Source organism: Aquarana catesbeiana, linkage group LG11 (assembly GCF_042186555.1).
Source record: "Aquarana catesbeiana isolate 2022-GZ linkage group LG11, ASM4218655v1, whole genome shotgun sequence".
NCBI classification, from domain to species: Eukaryota; Metazoa; Chordata; class Amphibia; order Anura; family Ranidae; genus Aquarana; species Aquarana catesbeiana.
This window is the reverse complement of record NC_133334.1, coordinates 118365227-118381400: the sequence shown is the minus strand read 5'-3', so window position 1 is coordinate 118381400 and position 16174 is coordinate 118365227. Positions and strand designations below refer to the sequence as shown.

At 43.6% G+C, this 16174-nt stretch overlaps 1 protein-coding gene across 1 annotated transcript in view; it reads left to right on the top strand.

Moving 5' to 3' along the window:
* The first annotated feature begins 497 nt into the window (after positions 1 to 497).
* The window catches only part of LOC141112292 (solute carrier family 22 member 6-B-like), a 125912-nt gene continuing 110235 nt past the window's right edge, over positions 498 to 16174 (top strand). The window contains exon 1 of the mRNA XM_073604948.1: positions 498 to 872. Within this exon, the coding sequence (XP_073461049.1) occupies positions 498 to 872 (375 nt within the window). The remainder of the gene's footprint in view (positions 873 to 16174) is intronic.

The window sequence follows — 16174 nt, the reverse complement described above, 5'->3', positions numbered from 1 at the left end:
TATAAGACATCAGGGGCATGTTCTACCACCATTCTGTAAAAGTATTTGATCTTTGGACAGCCTTTTTTCATCACCCACAGGCTAGATACAAGTGGTTCAAACAGTTTGAAAGGCCTTATAACTGTTCCAACTAATTGCATGGATGGATTAAAATGTTAAGAATAGCAGATCGCTGTAAAGGTAGAACTGCTCTGTCATGTCCTTGATACCTTTTTGGGAACCTCTGATTCTCTCTGCATGGCTTATTACTTTGGTTAAAGAACACTCAACCATCTGTATACAAAAAAAACTAAGCATCAGCAAAGCCTTGGCTCTGGCCTGTTAATGCTTCATTATAAAAGTAAACGTTTAACAAATGGCAATGCAGTCTACTCTTAAATAGGACTAAAGTCTCACAATTATCCAACAACCATCATGAAGCTTGTGGTGAGTTGGCTATGATGCTGACAACCAACTTCGAATCTTCCTAATAGTCAGTGTATGGACTATGAGCAGTCATGGCATTTCAAGAGATCCTGATGAGAATAGGGGGCATGGGACGTTTCCAGATCATACATGTCATTCTTCTATCCCTGCCTGTGTTCATGCTAGCCAGCCACAATCTCTTGCAGAATTTCACTGCAGCAATTCCAAAACATCGCTGTAGACTCAATGATTCCTGGGAGGATGGCAATTTTACTGGGATTTGGGTGGAAGCCTTTATTCCAATTGAGGCTAATGGAAAACCCTCTAGTTGTTTCCGCTATGCCAGTCCCCAATTCCATATGTTCAATGTCACCTCTTCAAGTAACACAAGTGACACAGAAAAAGAGCCATGTATAGATGGATGGGTCTATGATGACAGTGAGTACTCCTCTACTATCATTACCAAGGTAAGACATTTTATATTTTTTTCTTATCCATTTGTTCTCAGTTTTTTCTTAGATGTTTATGTTAGTTATATTGAGAGCTAGTCCCAAATATAATGATAGCCAATAGTATATAAATTTCTGTGAATCTAGGATATGATTTACAGCAGGAAGGCTACTACTATATTATTTAACTAATATTTACATAAATATTTTATTTAACAAGAAAATGTAATCTATTGATCTATCCATTTATCTATCTACAATTGAAAAATTATTTTGACTGATATCTCCAATTTTATCTGTTGTCAGGAATTATTTTGTGCTTAGGGGATTTACAATTTCTGCTTCCCTAAGACACATTTTGAAGCTCCTAATGCAGTCAAGTGGTTCAACTTACAACCAGACTAGTAAGATCAGATATCATAGCCATATAAAGCATGTTAAGGCTGGGAAAGAGAGTCTGAAAGAGACAGTTTTGTCCTACACCTATTGTCAGTAGGGATGAGCCGAACACCCCCCGGTTCGGTTCGCACCAGAACCCGCGAACGGACCGAAAGTTCGCACGAACGTTAGAACCCCATTGACGTCTATGGGACTCGAACGTTCGAAATCAAAAGTGCTCATTTTAAAGGCTAATTTGCATGGTATTGTCCTAAAAAGGGTTTGGGGACCCGGGTCCTACCCCAGGGGACATGTATCAATGCAAAAAAAACTTTTAAAAACGGCCGTTTTTTCGGGAGCAGTGATTTTAATGATGCTTAAAGTAAAAAAAAAAAAGTGAAATATTCCTTTAAATATCGTACCTGGGGGGTGTCTATAGTATGCCTGTAAAGTGACGCGTGTTTCCCATGTTTAGAACAGTCCCTGCACCAAATGTCATTTTTAAAGGAAAAAATCTCATTTAAAACTGCTTGCGGGTTTAATGTCATGTCGGGTCATGGCAATATGGATGAAAATCAGTGAGACAAACGGCATGGGTACCCCCCAGTCCATTACCAGGCCCTTTGGGTCTTGTATGGATATTAAGGGGAACCCCGCACCCAAATTAAAATAAGGAAAGGTGTGGGGCCACCAGGCCCTATATACTCTGAACAGCAGTATACAGGCGGTGCAAACAAGACAGGGACTGTAGGTTTGTTGTTAAGTAGAATCTGTTTGTAATTTTGAACATTTTTAACGTGTTTAGCTCCAGCCAAAAAATCTTTTCTAAGCTTTTTGGAAAACATAGGGAAGGGTTATCACCCCTGTGACATTTGTTTTGCTGTCTTTCCTCCTCTTCAGAAGATTTCACCTCACTTTTTTGTCCCAATGAAAAATGTTTTTTGAAAATTTGGGTTTTTTTGTGGAACAAGGATTGGAAAGCATCAGTGGAAAGGAGAAATTGTTTTCCCATATTAACTCTTACAGGAGAGAATTTCCCTTCCTAGGGGTAGATTTCATCTCACTTCCTGTTGTCTCCTTCCGTTTGCAAGTAGGAGTCGTTTGTAAGTTAGATGTTTGAAAGTAGGGTCCTGCCCTATATACTCAGCAGAAATTTGGGCCTTAGGTGTTGCTGTGGCCACAACACTGTAAGCCCTCACAGGGCCCTGCTGTGAAATATTAGATCAAGAATTGTAATTACATGCCCCTGTTGAACAGGAGCTGAAAAATTAGGCCTTAGGCACTGGTGCTGGTGCCACAACACTGCAACCCCTCACAGACACTCTAGTTGGAACGCAGGAACGAGCCCTGCTGCAAATTATTGCTTCAAAAATTGTAATTACACGCCCCTGTTAGACAGGGGCAGAAAAATTGGGCCTTAGGCACTGGTGCTGGTGCCACAACACTGCAACCCCTCACAGACACTCTAGTTGGAACGCAGGAACGAGCCCTGCTGCAAAGTATTGCATCAAAAATTGTAATTACACGCCCCTGTTAGACAGGGGCAGAAAAATTGGGCCTTAGGCACTGGTGCTGGTGCCACAACACTGCAACCCCTCACAGACACTCTAGTTGGAACGCAGGAACGAGCCCTGCTGCAAAGTATTGCATCAAAAATTGTAATTACACGCCCCTGTTAGACAGGGGCAGAAAAATTGGGCCCTAGGCACTGGTGCTGGTGCCACAACACTGCAACCCCTCACAGACACTCTAGTTGGAATGCAGGAACGAGCCCTGCTGCAAAGTATTACATCAAAAATTGTAATTACACGCCCCTGTTAAACAGGGGCTGAAAAATTGTGCCTTAGGCACTGGTGGTGGCGCCCAGAACCAAAAATGTTCTTACAAGCTATCAGCGTGATGATTGAGGAGGAAGAGGATAATTACTCAGGGATAGTCACTCAGCATCAGCATAGGCAGTCTTTGAAGGGATCTGAGATTTCAAAAAAAATTATTCGGTTACATCAGCATCAGGTGCTTGGTAGCTGGTGGTGATCCAAGACTCATTCATTTTTATGAAGGTCAGCCGATCGACCGAGTCGGTGGACAGACGCACCCTGTGATCGGTTACCACGCCTCCAGCAGCACTGAATGTGCGTTCCGAAAGAACGCTGGATGCAGGACAGGCCAGTAGCTCAATTGCATACTGTGCAAGCTCTGGCCAGTGATCCATCCTCAAGACCCAGTAACCCAGAGGATTTTCGGTGGGAAAGGTGTCCAAGTCTGATCTTGCCCCTAGGTATTCCTGCACCATGTAAAACAGACGCTGGCGATGGTTGCTGGAACCGATCATACCTTGGGGCTGCGGACCAAAAAATTGTCTGAACGCATCGGTCAGACGGCCACCTTCTCCACCGCTCCTTCTTTGACTGACCGAAGCCTCAGCAACACGTTGTCCAGAAACAGGAGTTTGTAACCTCCCAGTCTCTGGGAACGCGTTGCACAGACCTTTCTGCAAGGCCTCCCGAAGATGTTTCATCCTCTGCTCCCTCTGCGATGGCAAGATAAGGTCCGCAACCTTACCCTTGTAACGTGGATCAAGGAGGGTTGCCAGCCAGTATTGGTCCTTCTCCTTGATACCACGAATACGAGGATCCTTACGCAGGCTTTGCAGGATCAGGGAGGCCATGCAGCGTAGGTTTGCTGAGGCATTCGGTCCGGAGTCCTCTGGGTCACTAAGAACGACATGGTCCGCAGCCACCTCCTCCCAGCCACGTACAAGTCCATGTGTTTCTTGGGACTGATCCCTTAAAGACTGCTGCTGATGCTGAGTGCCAGGCTCCACCTCCATACTGACACAATCTTCCTCCTCCTCCTCTTCCTCCTCGTCCTCTTCCTGTGTGATCGGCGGGCACGCAGGAACACTGTCTGGATAAAGGGGGCCTTGAGAGCTAAGGAAGTCCTCCTCTTCCTGCCTCTGTTCTGCCTCAAGTGCCCTGTCCATTATTCCACGCAGCGTGTGCTCCAACAGGTGGACAAGGGGGACAGTGTCACTGATGCATGCACTGTCACTGCTCACCATCCTCGTGGCCTCCTCGAATGGTGACAGGACAGTGCATGCATCCCTGATCATGGCCCACTGGCGTGGGGAAAAAAAACCAAGCTCCCCTGACCCTGTCCTGGTGCCATAGTCGCACAGGTACTCATTGATGGCCCTCTGCTGCGTGTGCAGCCGCTGCAGCATGGCCAACGTTGAGTTCCACCTGGTGGGCATGTCACAGATTAGGCGGTTCTTGGGCAGGTTAAACTCCTTTTGGAGGTCCGTCAGCCGAGCACTGGCATTATATGACCGGCGGAAATGCACACAGACTTTCCTGGCCTGCCTCAGGACATCCTGTAAGCCCGGGTACCTGCCCAAGAACCGCTGCACCACCAAGTTAAGGACGTGAGCCAAACAGGGCACATGGGTCATTTGTCCCTGTCGGAGGGCAGAGAGGAGGTTGGTGCCATTGTCGCAAACCACCATTCCTGCCTTAAGTTGGCGTGGCGTCAACCACCTCTGAACCTGCCCCTGCAGAGCTGACAGAACCTCTGCCCCAGTGTGGCTCCTGTCCCCCAAGCACACCAGCTCAAGCACCGCATGGCATCTTTTGGCCTGCGTACTTGCGTAGCCCCTTGAACGCCTACGGAGCACCGCTGGTTCCGAGGAAGAGGCCATGGAGGAAGAAGAAGAGGAGGGGGTGGAGGAGAGAGGTGTGTCACAATCAGCATTTTGGAGGCGTGGTGGCAGAACAACCTCCAACACTACTGCACCTTGTCCTGCATCCTTCCCAGCTGCCAGCAGAGTCACCCAATGCGCCGTGAAACTTAGGTAACGTCCCTGTCCATGCCTGCTGGACCATGAGTCAGCGGTAATATGCACCTTACCGCTGACCGCCCTGTCCAGCGAGGCATGGACATTGCCTTCCACATGCCGGTAGAGAGCCGGAATCGCCTTCCGTGAGAAAAAGTGGCGTTTGGGTACCTGCCACTGAGGAACCGCACATTCCACAAACTCACGGAAGGGGGCAGAGTCTACCAACTGAAAAGGCAGCAGTTGAAGTGCTAGCAATTTTGCCAAGCTAGCATTCAACCGCTGGGCATGTGGATGGCTGGGAGCAAACTTCTTTCGGCGGTGCAGCAGCTGGGGCAGGGAAATTTGCCTGGTACAATCTGACGTCGGTGTACCAAAAGCAGATTGCCCACAAGTACTTGGCTGTGACACACCTAATTCTACACCTTCATTCCTCTCACTGCAGGTCTCAGAGAGGACTGAAGGTCTAGTGGGGTTGGAAATCTCAGCTGATGAGGAGCAAGGAGAGATCCTCTTTGTTCTTTGGTGTGGGTCTTTTAGATACGCTTGCCAACGAACTGCATGGCAGGTCAACATATGTCTGGTCAAGCATGTGGTACCCAAGCGGGAGATATTTTGGCCACGCGAGATACGCTTGAGACATATGTTGCAAATAGCAGCGGTGCGATCTGATGCACTCGTCTCAAAAAAGGCCCACACCAAAGAACTTTTTGAATAACGCGCAGAGACTGCAGCGCCCTGCACATGTGGAGCTTTGGGGTGTGATGCAGTCAATGTGTTGCCCTTAGGCTGGCCCCTGGAGGGCATCCTGCCTCGTTGGTGATGTGCTGCCGCCTCCTCCTCCTCCTCCTCCTCCTCCTCCTCCTCCTCTCTCCTATCAGGCACCCACGTTGAGTCAGTGACCTCATCATCCCCTCCCTCCTCATCACTGGAGCAAACCTGGCAGTATGCTGCAGCAGGGGGAGCATGACTGCCAGATTGCTGTCCTTCTTGGGCACCCCCTCTGTCCGCGCTCATGTTACTGCCTTCATCGAGCTCAGTATCGTCATCAGAGCCTTCCAAACGCTGGGCATCCTCCTGGAGCATGTACCCAACACTGTGGTCAAACAGTTCGAGGGAATCCTCATGAGGACATGGTGGAGCTAGGGAAGGAGTCACTGATGACATTGAGCTGAGGGAAGAGGCCGCTGCTTTGCCAGACAAAGCACCCTGGGCATGGGTGAGAGAGGATGAGGAGGATGAGGACGGCTTGGTCATCCACTCGACCAAGTCTTCCGCATGTTGCGGCTCAACATGGCCAGCTGCCGAAAAAAAGGCCAAGCGTGTCCCATGGCCACGTGCTGATGAGGATGCACCGTCTCCACGACCAGCACTAGACACAGAGCCTGCTTGCCCTCTCTTATTGGCTTGTGACTGTCTGCCTCTCCTTCTTGGCCTTCCAGACATACTAATGGCCTGTAGCTGCACTAAGCTGGGATAGAACACCTGTAATTTTCTTCAAGTAGCTTTATATACTGTAACCAGACAAGCCTGCCTGTCAGTAGGAAGATAACAGGAACGGATCTAGCTGAACACTGTGAGCAGGACGCACTGTACTAAATGTAAATAGTCTAGCTGCCTGACCGTGGTACTAATAGGATCAAATAGAACACCTGTAATTTTCTTCAGGTAGCTTTATATACTGTAACCAGACAAGCCTGCCTGTCAGTAGGAAGATAACAGGAACGGATCTAGCTGTACACTGTGAGCAGGACGCACTGTACTAAATGTAAATAGTCTAGCTGCCTGACCGTGGTACTAATAGGATCAAATAGAACACCTGTAATTTTCTTCAGGTAGCTTTATATACTGTAACCAGACAAGCCTGCCTGTCAGTAGGAAGATAACAGGAACGGATCTAGCTGTACACTGTGAGCAGGACGCACTGTACTAAATGTAAATAGTCTAGCTGCCTGACCGTGGTACTAATAGGATCAAATAGAACACCTGTAATTTTCTTCAGGTAGCTTTATATACTGTAACCAGACAAGCCTGCCTGTCAGTAGGAAGATAACAGGAACGGATCTAGCTGAACACTGTGAGCAGGACGCACTGTACTAAATGTAAATAGTCTAGCTGCCTGACCGTGGTACTAATAGGATCAAATAGAACACCTGTAATTTTCTTCAGGTAGCTTTATATACTGTAACCAGACAAGCCTGCCGGTCAGTAGGAATTTAACAGGAACGGATCTAGCTGAACACTGTGAGCAGGACGCACTGCACTAAATGTAAATAGCAGGAACGGATCTAGCTGAACACTGTGAGCAGGACGCACTGCACTAAATGTAAATAGTCTAGAAGATAACAGGAACGGATCTAGCTGAACACTGTGAGCAGGACGCACTGCATTAAATGTAAATAGTCTAGATAGAAGATAACAGGAACGGATCTAGCTAAACTGAATACAGTGTATATATATATATGCAACACCTGGGATGCATATATATACACAATACACTGTAAGTGCAGCTAACTGACTGACTGTTCTGCCTAATCTATCTAACTCAAATCAAATGACACTGTCTCTCTCTCTCTCTATCTCTCAGCACACCGGAACACACACTACACAGGGCCGCCGTGCAGGCGGCCTTATATAGTGTGGGGTGTGTACTAAATGCCCTGAGCCGTAATTGGCCAAAGCCACCCTGGCTTTGGCCAATTACAGCTCTCTCTACTGACAGCGCTGTGATTGGCCAAGCATGCGGGTCATAGTGCATGCTTGGCCAATCATCAGCCAGCAATGCACTGCGATGCCGCAGTGAATTATGGGCCGTGACGCGCCACACGAATTTAGCGCGAACGGCCCATAACGTTCGCAATTCGGCGAACGATCGAACAGCCGATGTTCGAGTCGAACATGGGTTCGACTCGAACACGAAGCTCATCCCTAATTGTCAGTAACCTCTAGAACCATTTGCTGGAAAATTCAGCCATGTCACCATACTCTGCCTGTATTTTACTAGGTGTCTATGCAAGGAAAACAGCAATGAGGACCACAGATTGATTAAACTGGCCAGAAGGGTTGCAGCCTTGAAACCCTTTACCTTACAAGAGAATGTGACACTAACATTCAAAAAGATGATAAAAGGGTTACTGCTGTGTGCTGTTCCTAGAAGCCCAGCTGTCCTAGGCTACAGTTTATGATGCCTATGCAGAAATGCAGAAACCCAAGTCATAGAATTCTGCAATGTAATTTGTGTTCATAAAACTGTACTTAAATCAGCCTGTCTGTGGCTAGCCTTAGGCCTTGCATCAGATTTTTGAGTGTTTGAGCCATTACTGTGTCTAAAGCAGTATCACCCCATTAAGCATTAAGTCCATTCACATGCACATAAACTAACAAACTACGCATTCTACAACTACAACATAATCTGTAATATTAAATTACAGTAAAAAAAAAAAAAATCAACTGCCCTGAGCCAGCAGAAGCAGTTCAAAATAATACTTTAGTTAATATATGCACACTAATACACAGATGTATGAGAACACACACACACCATTGTCCCTACTTTTCAAAACCATAAGCATGTGAAATCTAAAAGACTCTTTACATGACATGATTTAAAACATTTTAATGTAACTAAACCAAACCAGGTCTAAATTGTTATGAAGAAGATGGTGATATGGATAGGCGACAATATTACACAGGCATCAACATCCCTGAAAATGAGGTATGGACAGGAAGGTTTTGGTGGGATTTTTAAGGGTGCAGAGAAATAGTAAATACAAATAATGAAGTATATAAAAAAATAACAAGGATTTTATTATTGCATACAAAACATAATTAAAAAATGTGTTAAGCTTTGTGTAAACATACACATGGAAACATCTTGTCTTCAGAAATGTTTGAATCTAGTCACTCAAGGTGACAATTAGATGATTATCCTGACATGTTTCGCCACCCTGGGCTTTTTCAGGGGATATATTAAAGACACAAGATGTAGCACAGCATAAAATAGAACATAATTTAGAACAAATACAATAACTGGTTATCACTCACCCACATCTGGTCTCTCCTGCCTCCAGCCGGATGCCAAATACAGGGCAACAATCACTGAATGACACACGTAGAGGCCAATGGGTGCTCAAACAGACCAGGCCGAAATATATGTGTATACGGTGTAATATGTTAGTCTAATAGTGATATATTGGAAATAAATATTGACTTGAAAATAGCTAGTGAGATGTATGGAGAAAAAAATCATATATAGTGAGGAAATGTCAAACAGACAAGCGATAGACATAAGCATAATTAAGTACGACATACTCACAGCATAAACTGTTGAAATGCAGATAAGCCAAGGGTGCCAAATGAAAGTTATAGTCTTAGTTGTCAGGTTGTAAAATCAAATGATAAAGATGCTGCAGAGTGGGAGCATTAAAAATGAATAAGTTCAGGCTACGCATACTGAAATTTAAGCATTATACTGGCGAAAAACTGGTATAAAGACATATAGAGTAAAGATCAAATGGATCTAGGTCAAGTGTTACACAGAACACAGACCAATGTCCTGCTGCAGATCATCTGTCTCCTATAGGGAGATTGGAACAGATGGCAGAAGGTGTAAATAAGAACCAACAAAAGGTTGTTGTTGCAGACTTTAAACAGTGCAGGTAAACATGAATCTATTGCTCTCCACTTGTGTGGAGAGTAGCCAAGTGTGGTCACCCTTAAATTTCTGACAGATAATTGGTGTAGTGTGTGTGCTTTTAAATGCATGCCGCTAAGTCGGAGTCCAACGTCACCAGCTGATCTCTGACGTGCAAAGGACACGGTGCATGCGCAACGCGTCATCGGAAGGGAGTACTACAGAGCCCATACTTCACCATGACCCGTGGACGGGGGAGTGGTGCAATGGCAGCTGACATGCCCCAATCAGTAGGCACGTGTCTTTCCCCTCTGTACACTGGGCGGCGGGCAGCTGGTGATGCTGCTCGTACAGACCCACCTGTTAAATCAAGCAACCAAGGCCAGAGGCATGATTGACAGTTGGACAAAGTGAAGGGGTGGTGCCCCGGCGGAAGTTGATTAATGATGCAGTGATGACCTACTGTACTGAAGGCAGTCAGACCATAGGCAGGAAAGGGGGGTGATGGAACATAAATACAGATAACGCAGGAGCATGGCAAGTGAAATAGAATGTACACAGTTTTAAGAATCACAGAATAATAAGAAAATAATTAATGAAACAAAACAATAATACACAATGCTGAATTATACAATAAATTATGCACTGTTAAAGATTTAAGTCATAGGGAACACCGGGAACTAAATAATCACTGTATAGAATAATAATCAGTTATGCAACATTGAAAAAGTGATAAGGATTAGATAAGGATTAAGGAAGGCAAAAAGGGGGAAGGGATGACAAAAGGGGAAGGCATGGATAGGGAAGGGGAAGGGGGGGGTGAAGAAAAAAAAAGGGGGGAGAGGGGAGAACAAAGGAAAGAGAAAAGGGAAGAAAAAAGGAAAGAAAGAACATCATGGCAGAATGATGGAATATGTACAGTATCTCACAAAAGTGAGTAAACCCCTCACATTTTTGTAAATATTTTATTATATCTTTTCATGTAACAACACTGAAGAAATGACAATTTCCTACAATGTAAAGTAGTGAGTGTACAGCTTGCATAACAGTGTAAATTTGCTGTCCCCTCAAAATAACTCAACACACAGCCAATAATGTTTAAACGGTGGCAACAAAAGTAAGTACACCCTTACGTGAAAAGGTCCAAAGTGTCAATATTTTGTGTGGCCACCATTATTTTCCAGCACTGCCTTAACCCTCTTGGTCATGGAGTTCACCAGAGCTTCACAGTTTGCTACTGGAGTCCCCTTCCATTCCTCCATGATGACATCACGGAGCTGGTGGATGTTAGAGAATTTACACTCCTCCACCTTTGTGGATGCCCCACAGACGCTCAATAGGTTTTGGGTCTGGAGACATGCTTGGCCAGTTCATCACCTTTACCCTCAGCTTTTTTAGCAAGGCAGTTGTCGTCTTGGAGGTGTGTTTGGGGTCGTTATCATGTTGGAACACTGCCTTGCTGCCCAGTCTCAGAAGGGAGGGGATCATGCTCTGCTTCAGTATTTCACAGTACATGTTGGCATTCATGGTTCCCTCAGTGAACTGTAGCTCCCCAGTGCCAGCAGCACTCATGCAGCCCCAAACCATGACACTCCTACTACCATGCTTGACTGTAGGCAAGACACACTTGTCTTTGAACTCCTCATCTGGTTGCCGCCACACACGCTTGACACCACCTGAACCAAATAAGTTTATCTTGGTCTCATCAGACCACAGGACATGGTTCCAGTAATCCATGTCCTTAGTCTGCTTGTCTTCAGCAAACTATTTGTGGGTTTTCTTGTGCATCATCTTTAGAAGAGGCTTCCGTCTGGGACGACAGCCATGCAGACCAATATGATGCAGTTTATGGTCTGAGCACTGACAGGCTGACCCCCCACTCTTTCAACCTCTGCAGCATTGCTGGCAGCACTCATATGTCTATTTCCCAAAGACAACCTCTGGATATGATGCTGAGCACGTGCACTCAACTTCTTTGGTCGACGATGGGGAGGCCTGTTCTGAGTGAAACCTGTCCTGTTAAGCCGCTGTATGGTCTTGGCCACCATGCTGCAGCTCAGTTTCAAGGTCTTGGCAATCTTCTTATAGCCTAGGCCATCTTTATGTAGAGCAGCAATTGTTCTTTTCAGATCCTCAGAGAATTCTTTGCCATGAGGTACCATGTTGAACTTCCAGTGACCAGTATGAGAGAGTGAGAGCGATAACACCAAATCTAACACACCTGCTCCCCATTCACACCTGAGACTTAGTAACACTAACGAGTCACATGAAACCGGGGAGGTAAAATGGCTAATTGGGCCCAATTTGGACATTTTCACTTAGGGGTGTACTCACTTTTGTTGCCACTTTTGTTGCCAGTGGTTTAGACATTAATGGCTGTGTGTTGAGTTATTTTGAGAGGACAGAAAATGTACACTGTTATATAAGCTGAACACTCACTTCACTACTTTACATTGCAGCAAAGTGTAATTTCTTCAGTGTTGTCACATGAAAAGATATAATAAATTATTTACAAAAATGTGAGGGCTGTACTCACTTTTGTGAGATACTGTATCTCATATGGGACTAGCGGAGAGGGTAATGACTAGTTCTTTAGAGAAAGGGTTTGAAACTGACAGTCTCGTTTAAACCGGGAAATGCCGTAGCCTTTAAGTTTGTAGCAGTGTCCGGTCAACTCTGCCAACTCTGACCTTAAGGGGTATATATTTCATTATTAGTATTTACTATTTCTCGACACTCTTAAAAATCCCACCAAAACCTTCCTGTCCATATGTCTAAATTGTTGTTTCTGAAATATAAAAGTGTCTTAATGCCCAACTCCAGGAATTAGAAATAATCTACCCTTGCAGTCAGGCACTCTGCACTGCAAGGATAAAATGCTTATTGTGTCTAGGTGCGCCAAAATAAGGAGAATTGCTTACCCTGTTCTTCACTCCAGCAGGATCCCCCCCAGTGGAGAAACCGGTCTACTCAAATACTTTTCTCTAAGCAGCAGTTGCATGCTTACCCCCATCACTTACAATGCAGGCCTTATTGCCCTGCGTTGTACAGTATATGATGATGATGATGAGGGATTACCTACAGACCTGGCTTTCAGAGAGAAGAGGGCAGTGCCAAAGCTGGTCAGAGCAAGGGTTAGGGTAAGTTATCTTTCATTGCAGGTAGAGCAGAAAGATAGATTTTTTCTAATTCCTGAAGTTGGACTTTAAACCTAAAAATATGAATTGAATTTTAGTTAAAGTGCATCCAAAGCTAAAACTTTTTTCTTAATTTTGGATAGAGTGGGGACTGAACTAGGACTGATAGTGATGGAGAATCCAAAATTTTCTGTTGTCACCGGAAAAAAAAAAGACCCGGCAGAAAAATACTACAAAGGACAACTGTCCACAGGAGGATTTCCCTTATTTTGGAGAGATTTCCTCTTACTTTTGTGTCTAACAGGCAAGAAGTAAAGGGAAATCATGCAATAGGATACAGAGGGATTTTACATTTTCCTACTATCCAACATGAAAAAAATGTTTTAGCTTTCTATGCACTAGATACTTTTTTTTAAAAGATAACGGTTATAAAAAAAAAAGAACAAAACAGGCAAGCAGAAACAGCAGGCTTATATAAAAAGCAAAAAACTTGTACAATAATAGAGAAAAGGGTCAGGAGTTCAAATATAGATCAAAACAATTGTGGAGGAGATCATTTGGCAGCCCCTGTCCTGTCCTCTAATCTACATGTGGGGCGCCGGACACATGGATTCCAATGTTTTGTTTTTTTCTTTGAAGCACGTGATTAGAGCCAGCGGCTTCACAAAAGGGTGAACTCTGGGCACTATGCCCTGAGCACATATGACTTTGAGTGACCTGACCGGGGGGGTGGAATGGGTGCATTGGTTTTCCAACCCCCCAAAAATATACCACCAGCCACCAATGCATATGATACATACAGTCAGACGCAATTAGTTACAGAAGATGTAGCACCCCTGTGACATTTTCATCAAACTCTCTGCAAATAAGATATCAAAGGCTGTAACCATCATCACAGCTATGACAAGTGGTTACAATAAGGATCTTGGAAAAAGTATCAATACCCCCAAGTAAAATGAGACAAAACCGATATAAGTACAATTGTTTGCATAGCACATGACCTTGCATCCAGACAAAAGTAAGGATTAACCTAGTAACCTTTCCAGAATCAATTGTGTAGGGGCTTGGCCCAGGAATTGTAAGCAAAGCATCTCAGATTTTGGAAAATTTAGTGGGGCAACCCTTATGTTATTACACTAGCTTCTCCCTTTAGAGAGATGCATTCACCATCTGTTTCCACTCATCATAAGTAAGGACGCTGCAGAAATCCATTTTTTCGAGATAAGCTTATGCGCTTGTAGGTAGGTGCAGCCTGCTGTCTCCACTGCAGGTGGCGCTCAACTGCAGCGGCAGTGCAGAGGGAGAGGAAGTCATGAGGAACATGGTTAGCCACTGTGCTGCCCCTTAGCCACCATGCGTGGGGTAAGGATACTGAGCAATTATATTTATCCAACCCTATGCCTGGTTCTGGGAGAAATTGGATTGATGCCCAACTATATCACACAATATTACTTGGATTGTGCAGATTTTTTTTTTATATCACAAACTTATTTTGAGGAAGGGAAAAAAAGGTCATCTGTTGACAGCCATTGCATGATCACACAAATGGCCATATATAATTTAGTTTTTGCATTCAACCATCTGCTAAAAAAATAAAAAAATTACCAGATTCCCCCATCCACACATCCGAAATGAATGGGGGAGTCCTCCTCCTCATGGTATCCTAACAGCGGGAAGGCTTTTCCACCATCACATACACTGAGCAGGCCTGCAATACTGATCAAGAGGGCATTTTCTAGCAGGGCAGTCTACCAATCAACTTCTGTACAACCACAGTGCCCATATATGGATCTGATTTCAATCCATCTATGGCCATCTTAACATACTGTACTTTGTTGAGTATGTAAATAGCAGCTTTTCTACTTGATGCAAACTTTTAAATTTTCTGAATTTCAAAATGTAAAATACAACGTAGATTCACTTACAAAAATATAGCCTCAAAGCAAAACTGAATGTTTAAATGAAAGCTGTAGCTGTGAAGAAGATATACAATTAAATGTTCCCTAATTCTTTACCTCATTAAAGTAACTCGCTAAAAATATTTTTTTAATTGAAGCTCTTGTGGCCCTCACAGCCCTCAATAGTTCCTTCAAAAGACCTCTACTTCACTACTGTGTCCTATATTGACAAGGGAGATAGCAGGAGAGCTGCAGGGAACATAGGAGATCGTCACCCCTGATAGTGTTGGTTTCTGTATTGACATCCAAATGCGATTCATCTCAATCAGAATGCTGTATGGTGGTGCAGTCAGCAGGACAGCTAAGTATTTACATCCTTGCCTACAGGTACAGCTTTAATTTAAAAAAGAAAAATTAGCAAAGAAGTTGCAAAGTTTAATGAGGGATACATTTCATTACTGAAAGGTCGAGTTGTGTCCTAATTTGAACGTGTCCATCAATAATAATAACATACTGTTGCCCATTCTAGATTTATGTCCAGCAAAACTGGTAGCAGGAAATCAAAACTGATTATCATTAAATTAAATTCCCTAAAGTAAATTACTCATCAGTAGCAATATAAAGCTAGCTTTACAGTAGTAGATTTTCTAACAAATTTTTGTTTGAATATTCGTATGGACATTCATACAAAAATTCTTTTTACATTTGATGACTGGACGAATGCCATTCGAAATGACTTTAACATTTTGTTGGTTTTAATATTTGATTTTGGAATTAATGTAATTTTCCTGAATGAAAACCAAATATGCTGCTAGACATTTGTTAGAGAAAAGTTCTATTCTGCTCCTTTTGCGCTTCTGCGGTTAAAAACATTGATTTGACCTCAATATCAATTATAAAATTGAACGAACATTCCTAAAATAATAAAAGTTTGGACAAAATGCTATTAGTGTAAAGCCAGCTTTAGCAAAACATATTAAAGTGATGAATATCAGTGTGTACATACTTAGAAGATTTATTTTTAAAACTGTTGCGTCCCTTAAAATTACCATAAACAGTAGCATGTTAAATAATACAGCAGCAATAATGTTTAAATATAGAATTTATTGCAGGGAGTGGCTGTCTGCTGTCAAATGACTGTCTATTACTGAATAATATAATGCACATTTAGTAATGGTGAGTCAATCATTTTAATCTTTAATGTTTTTCAAAACTATCTTTTAAATAGTTACATAGTTACATAGTAGGTGAGGTTGAAAAAAGACACAAGTCCATCAAGTCCAACCCATGTCTGTGATTATATCTTTAAAGCGGAACTAATTTGTATCTGAGCAGTGCACCAAACTGAAAACACTATTTCATTCATTTTTAATATTCAAAGCAAACTTATTCATCCATCCATGTCTCCATGCATTATTTTGTTGAGAAATCACTTTGAACAACAC